We start from the raw sequence: 9,407 nt of genomic DNA on the forward strand, positions 1-9,407 counted from the left end.
TAGAAAAAAAGGATTGGAGGAAGGCATAAATGTGTGATAAGATCACGACAAGGAATTTCAACTTTTTGTATATCCTTGTTTTTTTTTTTTGAATGAACACCAGAACAGATATTCTGTTTTTTCAGTTGTTCTTTTCATTCCTTTTTGTAAGAAAAAGATCTGCAGAGTTGTTCTTCTCTTTTAATTTCAACATTTTAAACTGTTTTTTAATTTATTATCGGAAACGGATAATTAAAGGATATTATCGAATATCCGTTACTCTTAACGGAACGGATAGTGAATAAAAATTTCAATATCCGTCGGATTTTATCGGATAACGGATATCCGATAAAATTAACGGTAACAGATACGGTATAGCAATTATCCGTTTCGATAGCTACCGTTGACAGCCCTAGTTGTGCCAGACAAATAGGCACAACAGCACAACACAACACGCAGCAGGTGTTAGCACGCAACACAACACAACACAACACGTGAAGAAAGCACGCCACGTCATGCGTAAAATACTACACAATACATCACATTTGATGCATATTTTACAAAAAAAAATCATTGTTTTAGCCAATTTCTGACATTTTATTTTCGTTATGCTAATTTATTTATATAATAATACATGTACTAACAAAAGCATTATAAGTTTGCTTTTATTTTCTTAAAAATTTAAAAATCATAATCAAAAATATCTTAAAAATATTTATTTTGGAGAACATAAAACAAGTGTGCTAGCACAGCCCAGCACGACATAACACGTTTATTTTTCTGGCACAACACAACACGTCACGCCATTTAGCACAACACAGCACGTCTGAATCTCTAGCACAGTCCAGCCCAGTACACAACATACTAAACACGCGATTTCGTGGGCTGGGCTGTGCCAGGCCGGCACGTTTTACACCCATTGGGGTGGATAGGAAATTAGGAATCGAAGAGATGTCGACCGACGTGTTACCGTGTTAGACTAGTGATTATGTTACTTAAGAATGCATATGCAGTTGTGCTTCCCAAAAGTTTTCCTACTTTCGAAAAATAATAAATAGGGTAAATAAATCAATTCATTAAAAACTCAGTTGTTCCCAAGAAAATTGTCTTCAAAGCTCTCAGGTTCTTAACTGCTTCAAAACGAAATACAGTACTTACTAATATATTCGCCTATAATTTACCGCCTTATTAATTAACTCATTTTTCTAACTCAATTCCGAAAGCTCGGAAACGTGAACGTTGGTGTGGACTTGAAAGTTGAAATTTGGCACCAATGACTGACTATTTGTCTAGGAACCCATCCATTGATTATTAGTAACTGCTCCGTTGTTTATATTTTCTACCATATGAATCGATCTTTCCTCAGATTTGATGTTTTTCTTTAAAAAATGTATTATCAACATATGTGCCCCGAGTACAATGACCAATGTCAATAGTTTAATACCATGTGCATATATGTATATGAAAAACGCGGCATCCACGCATATGCGCGCGCATCTCTGTTAGGTGTAAAACGAGAAAATTAATCAAACCACTCCTACTAGTCTGAGCATCCTATATATCTGTCATCTTATGCACATTTTGTTCATTGAAACTTCGATTTCAAAGTGATTCACCGAAGTGCCTGCAAAAATGAAGGTCCAAGTTATATCAAAAGAGATCGTTAAACCATCAGTACCAACACCTCCTCATCTAAGAAATTTCAAGCTTTCACTTCTTGATCAACTTCTTCCTCCATTTTACGTTCCCATAGTTATTTACTACCCGGCTAGTGCTGATCAAGAATGCAATAATGATACTCACGAGCAAATTAGTAAATCCGAGTTACTCAAGAAATCATTATCGGAAATTCTAACGCATTTCTATCCCATGGGGGGTAAGGTAATAGATAACGTCTTGATTGATTGTAACAATGAAGGTGTAGAGTTTATCGAAGCGAGAGTGGATGGTGTAATGTCTGATTTTATGAATGTTGAGGCAGTTCAACAACTTCATCCATTACATATCATGTTAGATGATGTAGCTAAAGATGCACAATTAGCTATTCAAGTTAATTCGTTTGGTTGTGGTGGAATAGCTATTAGTATTAGCACGTCGCACAAGATAATTGATGGATGCACAGCAGTAACATTTATTAGGAGTTGGGCAGCCACCACTCGTGGAGCACCAAAACATGAAATTCTGTATCCAACCTTTGACTCGGCGGATATCTTCCCGGCGTTACCATCAGAAGTGCAAGTATCGTCACTAGAGTCAGATGATTCCATCCAAGGAGAGAATGTCGTTACGAAAGTATTTCTGTTTACGGCTCCAAAGATTGCAGCACTTCGTGCACGGATCGTTGAGTTAAGAAGCAGCAATGTCTTGTCTAAATATCCGACTCGTACCGAAGTACTATCAGCTTTGATATGGAGGTCTTTCATTAAGACTTGTAGAGTAAAAGCTGCCCGCAAGCTCACCCACTCTGATGCCTCAACAAAACCCATTATCATCAGATCTCTAACAAACTATGCTGTAAATTTGCGGACTAGGTTGAATCCAACGTTGCCGCATGTATCATTTGGCAATATTATCATGGATGCAACAGCAGAGTCAACCACAACAATTGATCACGAAGAGGCTACTCCGGGGTTCATCGAAACTTTGGATGAGTTGATTGGCCAACTGAGACTAGGGGTGAATAAGATCGACGGCGAATACATACGTAAATTACAAGAAGGTGATGTTGGGTTTTTAAAATCACATGAAGCTTCGCATCAATCGGATGACCATGACGGTGATGAGAATAAGGTTCTTATTTGTTGGTTAAACAGTTTATGTAGGTTTCCATTCTACGAAACTGATTTTGGATGGGGAAAACCATCATGGGTAGCTCTAAATACAAATGCAGAATACAAGAACTCTCTTTTCCTGATTGATACAAAATGTGGTACTGGTGTAGAAGCATGGGTCAGTTTAGAAGAGGAAGACATGGCCATATTTGAGGAGGATCAAGATCTTCTCCAATATGCTAAAACTATTAACTAATCTTGAATAACTTCAGTTCTATGGCTTCTCTTCTTCAATTTTTCTTTGTGATTTGGTTTCATGTTGTTGGAATAAGTTGTTGTCATTTAGTTGGACTATGAGAATAAATAAAATTTCTTGCTTTCTATTATAAAATGGACAGTTAAAAATGTTTAGCATTTTAGTTGACTCGATAATATTATTTTTTGTGCCTGTTGGTAAGGGCCAACACGCCTGGCATATAGATCGATAGGGTCAATTATTTTTCGTGCCCGTTGATGCATCAGTTTGTTAGTAAGTTATGCCTAAAACCGACACTAATCGCACTCTATGTTGTAAAAGGTTTCCTAGGCGCACGGGTCGTGTAAGGGAGTAGTACTCTATATCATATTGAAGTAAACAATAAAACACACAAGGCGCCAAAGTGAGAAAAAATGTTTTTTTTTCTATTTCTTTATCTGAGCGCCTCGTCTAACGCCTAATACAACACACTATCATGTTAATTCTGCTATTCAATATTCCCTTCATTTTTAAAAAAAAATTATTAATGTTTTTTCAATTTGATTTATTTTTAGACTAAAATGAAAAAATACAAAAATATCTCTTTTAGAAATGGTTGGGAATAGTACTCTGCCATTTATAGTATTCTGTAGTTCCGAAAGAATCGGGAGACTCATTCTCACCATCTCGGACTTCCTTCTCGCATGCTACAGTAGGTGTAACTTCAATATGATATAGCGTCCACCTTATTAAGACATTGGAGAACATAAAACCTGGTAGGGATGGATAGGTATTCCAAAGATGTCGACATGTAAAACCAGATTTATGGACAAATTTGTAGGAAAGCACGTGCAACTTGTAACCAAGGAAGTATCGAAAGCAAGAATTCATTAAATATTTCAAAATTTTCACTTCTTCCCTAAAGTTTGTCTTAAGGCTCTCAAGTCTCAGGTCTTAACCACTCCAAAATGAAAATGCTAATTCCGAGAGACGGATATTCGCATACACACATTTACCAACTTATTATTTAACTCATTTTCCTAACGTAATTTCAAAAACTCGGAAACGGGGTGTGGTTTGAAATTTGGCACATATAATGAGCTCTCCTGGACTTGGAACCATCCATACATTATTAACAACTGCTCCATTCTTTATATTATGTATCATCGACCTAGTACAATGAACGATATCAATAGTTTACTCTAGTCCATGTGCATGATGCAAGTATGAAAACGCGGCATCAAGGCATGGGCTGATGAGCGCACGAGGCATTGGGTGTGAACCAGGAAGAAGATCAAACTATGACTAGCCTATATATATGTCACCTTATGCACATTTTGTTCATTCAGACTTCGAATTCAAAGTAACTCACCAAAGTGCCTGCAACAATGAAGGTCCAAGTTATATCAAGAGAGATCATTAAACCCTCAGTACCAACACCTCCACATCTAAAAAATTTCAAGCTTTCACTTCTTGACCAACTTCTCCCTCCATCTTATGTTCCCATAATACTTTTCTACCCGGCTAGCGCTGATCACGAACCCATCAATACTATTTGTCTTCAGAGTAGTAAATCTGAACTACTCAAAAAATCACTATCGGAAACTCTAACGCAGTTTTACCCCGTTACTGGTAGAATAAAAGATAACGTCTTAATTGATTGTAACGATCAAGGTGTAGACTATATCGAAGCGAAAGTGGATGGTTTAATGTCTGATTTTATGAGTGTAGACGTAGTTCATCAACTTCATCCGTCGCATATTATGCTAGATGATGTAGCTAAAGAAGCACAATTAGCAGTTCAAGTCAACATGTTTGATTGTGGTGGAGTAGCCATCAGTATTAGTACGTCGCACAAGATAATTGATGGATGTACAGCAATAACATTTATCTGCAGCTGGGCAGCTACCACTCGTGAAGCACCAAAACAAGAAATTATGTATCCAACCTTTGACTCGGCGGATATCTTCCCGGCCTTACCACCAGGTGTGCAAGTATCGACACTCGAGTCAGATGATTCTATCCATGGCGAGAACGTCGTTACGAAAGTGTTTGTATTTACTGCTTCTAAGATTGCTGCTCTTCGTGCACGGATCTCTGAGTTAAGAAGTAGTAGTGGCTTATCTAAATATCCGACTCGTGCCGAAGCTCTGTCAGCTTTGATATGGAAGTCGTTCATCAATACTAGTAGAGTGAAAGCTTCCCGCAACCACGCCCTCTCAGCAGCATCAACAAAACCCATCATCAGATCTATAGCAAACTATGCTGTAAATTTGCGAACAAGGTTGAATCCACCATTGCCTCAAGTATCATTTGGCAATATTATCATGGATGCAACAGCCGAGTCAACCACAACAATTGATCACGAAGAGGCTACTCCAGGGTTCATTGAAACGTTAGATAGGTTGATAAGCGAGCTGAGACTAGGGATAAGTAAGATCAACGACGATTACATAAGGAAGTTACAAGAAGGTGATGTTGAATTCTTAAAATCACTTGATAAAGCCTCTCATCAGCCAAACGGTCAAAAAAATGGTGAGAAAGTTCAGATTTGTTGGATAAGTAGTTTATGCAGATTTCCGTTTTATGAGATTGATTTCGGGTGGGGAAAACCATCATGGGTAGCTCTAAATACAAATGGAGAATATAAGAACTCTCTTTTTCTGATGGATGCAAAATGTGGTACAGGTATAGAAGCATGGGTTAGTTTAGAAAAGGAAGACATGGCCCTATTTGAGGAAGATCAAGATCTTCTCCAATATGTTAAAACTATTAACTAAACTTGCATAACTTCAATTCTAACCATGTGTGTTTCTCTAGTCCAATCTGGCTGCTTCTGTTTTTCCCTTTTTCTTTGCTATTTGGTTTTATGTTGTCGGAATATGTTCTTGTCATTTTGTTGGAGTATGCCTGTTGGAGAATAAATAAAAAATAAGTGAGTGAAGACAATAGAGTTATTAGAAAAATAAGAGCAAAAAAATATCAAATAATACAAGAGCTTGTTATGATTGTCTTAATTCAGTACAGGAAACGCCTGAGCATTTATATCAGATGCCATGATTGGGTATCACAAAAACCTAACACAAGAAATAAAAGACAACTAACACAAAAGAAAGACTAACAGAGAGACCAAGGATAAGGATAAAATAACCCTATTGACATATAGATAGTAATATCTTCAAACAGAGCTAAATGCATATAGGGCAAATCTGTACACTTGAGACCTATGTTGTCAAAGGCGCTCTGGGCGCTCGCATAGGCGCCAAAGGCGCACGAGTCGCTGGCAGAGCGCCCGACCGCCTAATTTTCCTATGATGAATAAGATCTCACGTGTGCTATCAATTTCAGCATCAACCAACGATAAAAATATGGAAATATCATTAATAGTGATTAGTGAGATGAGAATATGTATGGCATTAAAGGAAGATATTCTTATTTCCTATTATATGAAATCCAGTGTTAATGTGTAATTATTCTTCTTTCTATGCTTATATATCACACAACAGTATCATTAAATAGTGAAGTCTTCTTTCTCTCCAAGGTATCGAAGGGTGAACGTCTTTACCTTGATAAGATGGTCCAAGAGGCCTTGATTTCAGTGGTCGGGCATGCTGCTGGTGGTAGTGAATTAGGAATTGGAGATCAGGTAGTAGATATAGACTTGTCCGACTGGATTTTTTGAGAAAGAGCATGAGATTTCGTTTTATTGTCTTTTTTTCAATTGATTACTCTTTTAGTTCTGAAATTTCAATGCGTACTCTGTTTTCTCGTTCACTGATCGCTTAGGGCGCCAAGGCGTGAGGCGCTGGGCTTGACGCCTCGCCTCGCCTAGCGCCTCAGACAACATAGCTTGAGACTTTGCAAGTAATGTTGGATAGTTTCAGATACGTATTTTAGAAAGTCTAATTGTCTTTTGCACATTATAAAACTAGGAATCATGAATGCTTTTTTAGTAATTTCCTTGAGAAGATTCGAAGTAATCCCTTATGGGAGAGTAGGGCTGCTGCAATGGTTGACGGACTACAATTTTTGTCTCCCTAACTCAAAATCAGTATCCTATCCAAGAGATACCTCAAATGCAAAGGTAAATACGATGATACCTAAAATTTTCCATTGGAACATAAAACTTGCCTCATAACTTGAAATCTGCCCTTTACCTTAAGGATGCACCTTAGTTCAAAATCACGATTGTAGTCCAGAATTTACCAGGTGACACAAATTAACTTTGAGTTATGACACAAAAACCCTTACAGAGATCCCATATATGTCAACTGATTAATTAATATTGGCAATCGAATAAGATTCTATATTAATGTTGGCAGCGAAAAAAGATTCTAAAATTAATATTGGCGATCGAATAAGATTCCAAAATTGGATTTAATCCCACTATAGTTGATCTAGAACGGGAATAAGTATGATCCCAGCCCAATTTACGGATAATAAAATCCCATCCCATTTTACAGATATTATTTATATCTAATTTTTTACCGAGTATGATAATTACACTTAAAGCTCAAATTTTGAGTAACATGTAGTTTTCAGATTAGGATGGCTGTGAGGGTCATATTCATTAACCAGGTTGAATCCTCCGAAGGAATAGATAATTTTATTTAGTTATTTAAAAGAGAACATATATAAAAGTTAAAACCCGAGCAGAGATGAAGAATTTTTTTTTTGGTGCAAATTCCATATTTTCTTATGGGATATATATTTTGTTGGTTATATTCTTTAGCCCGCGATAAAAGGGATTCCATTTTAGCAACAAGTTCGTCTAACTTGACTCATAAGTTCCTAAAATTTAGAAATAAGTAAACAATCAAGAGTTATCCCAAAACTCTTAATACTTAACAATGATTGAGTTCAAATTGGGCCCATTCTAACTCACCAACCTAACCAACACATATCCACCTCGGATCGTACGTTTATGCATAAGATGATCAATAACAAATCGCCTTTGTCTTCCTGTTAGAGCATTGCTCGGACGAACTCGCATGCGTTGCTATCTCAAGCATGTTTGTCAATGTTAGTGATCAAAACTATATGTCTTGATTTCTAGTTTACTTATGACTAAGTCTCGGTCTAGGATAGTTAGGAATAGTTGAGCTCCAGACTCCATGGCGATTATCTTACGAAGACGAAGAACTACTCAAGGAACCAGTGGAACTTCATCCGACCAAAAGGTATGTGGAGACTTGAACTCATCTGTCACTCAAAAGTATATCTACTCTATCTCCTACTCTTGAGACAAAAGTCGTATAAGTATGATAGTTTTCATACATACACATTTGTTATTTCGAGCTGAGTTTACTCGCCTATCTTTTTCTCGAAATATGTGTTGGTATGCTTTTTCTTTAACCATTTTCATCTTTACCCGCGACGAAAGTCATGATGATGTTTCAATCTTGAAAATAAATTTTATGACGATAGTCGATTCTTTTTTTCTAACGACTATTATAACATTATAGAAGAATGTTACAATGATTGAAATGTGGAGTTGAGATTCCGTAACCAACTACGGATATAAGCATATATAGTGTGTTCGCACATTAGTGTATAAATCCATGTGCCGGAAACCAAGTGTGTGCATATGTGTGCATGCGGTATTGGTGAAGGAGACAGGTTAGGTACGCGTACCCGTACGCTACTGGTGGGAGTTTTCATACCAAAAATTTCTGTTGTAGTTTGTGAAGTTTGCAAACTCAAAACTAGTCACCTTAGGTATGCGTACCCGTACGCGTACCCACGAAAGTTTTCAAACCAAAAATTTCTGCTGAGTTTTTAAACTCAAGTCCATTAGCTATGGCACACGTACCCGTACGCGTATCTAAGCAGGTTAGATTTTTCAAATCGGTAGTTTCATGAACTTAAACAATAAATCAAAAAGGAATGCAATCTTTGCAAACCGTGGCTATATTGTTCATGAATTGATTCAAGTGAATCAAACCGATTTTGTTTCAATTGTGTCTATGTATAAATATCTAAGCAATTGAACAACACTTGAACTAGTTCTTATGAGTCATTTGAACTAGTTATGAGAAATATGAATACGATTAATATGAAATTGCTTATATGGTTAACCATTGGTTAACTATTTGTGAACCAACCCAATGTACACGTTTAGGTACGGTTACTCAAACCTAAATGAATACATTTCATTTGTGTGTGAGACAAGCTAAGTTTCGATCTAACGGTTGAAAGATATTAGCTTGGATAAGTCAGGTTTTTCATCTAACGGTGAATATTGAATGTTTTGTTACCAAGGTAACTAAGATTGCAAACCCTGATTTGAAAATTATATAAGGGAGACGTCTAGCAACTGGAAAAACTAATCCCCACACCTCCTGTGTGATACTAGTTGGTTTTCTAGAGTCGATTCTCCTTTAACCGTAGGTTTCTTCTCGAGACCCTGTCGGTTAACGACT

At 37.0% G+C, this 9,407-nt stretch overlaps 2 protein-coding genes across 2 annotated transcripts; both read left to right on the plus strand.

The window, feature by feature from the left end:
- Window positions 1-1,598: 1,598 nt before the first annotated feature.
- LOC113339708 (salutaridinol 7-O-acetyltransferase-like) lies at window positions 1,599-3,006 on the plus strand. The gene has a single exon (XM_026584941.1). The coding sequence runs from the start codon at window positions 1,612-1,614 to the stop codon at window positions 3,004-3,006; it is 1,395 nt and encodes a 464-aa protein (XP_026440726.1). The 5' UTR covers window positions 1,599-1,611.
- Window positions 3,007-4,347: 1,341 nt separating this feature from the next.
- Window positions 4,348-5,934, plus strand: LOC113339330 (salutaridinol 7-O-acetyltransferase-like). The gene has a single exon (XM_026584622.1). It carries the CDS (start codon window positions 4,374-4,376, stop codon window positions 5,763-5,765), a length of 1,392 nt encoding a protein of 463 aa, XP_026440407.1. The 5' UTR covers window positions 4,348-4,373; the 3' UTR covers window positions 5,766-5,934.
- The last annotated feature ends 3,473 nt before the right edge of the window (window positions 5,935-9,407 follow it).

This window comes from Papaver somniferum, unplaced genomic scaffold, assembly GCF_003573695.1.
Source record: "Papaver somniferum cultivar HN1 unplaced genomic scaffold, ASM357369v1 unplaced-scaffold_21, whole genome shotgun sequence".
Taxonomy (NCBI): domain Eukaryota; kingdom Viridiplantae; phylum Streptophyta; class Magnoliopsida; order Ranunculales; family Papaveraceae; genus Papaver; species Papaver somniferum.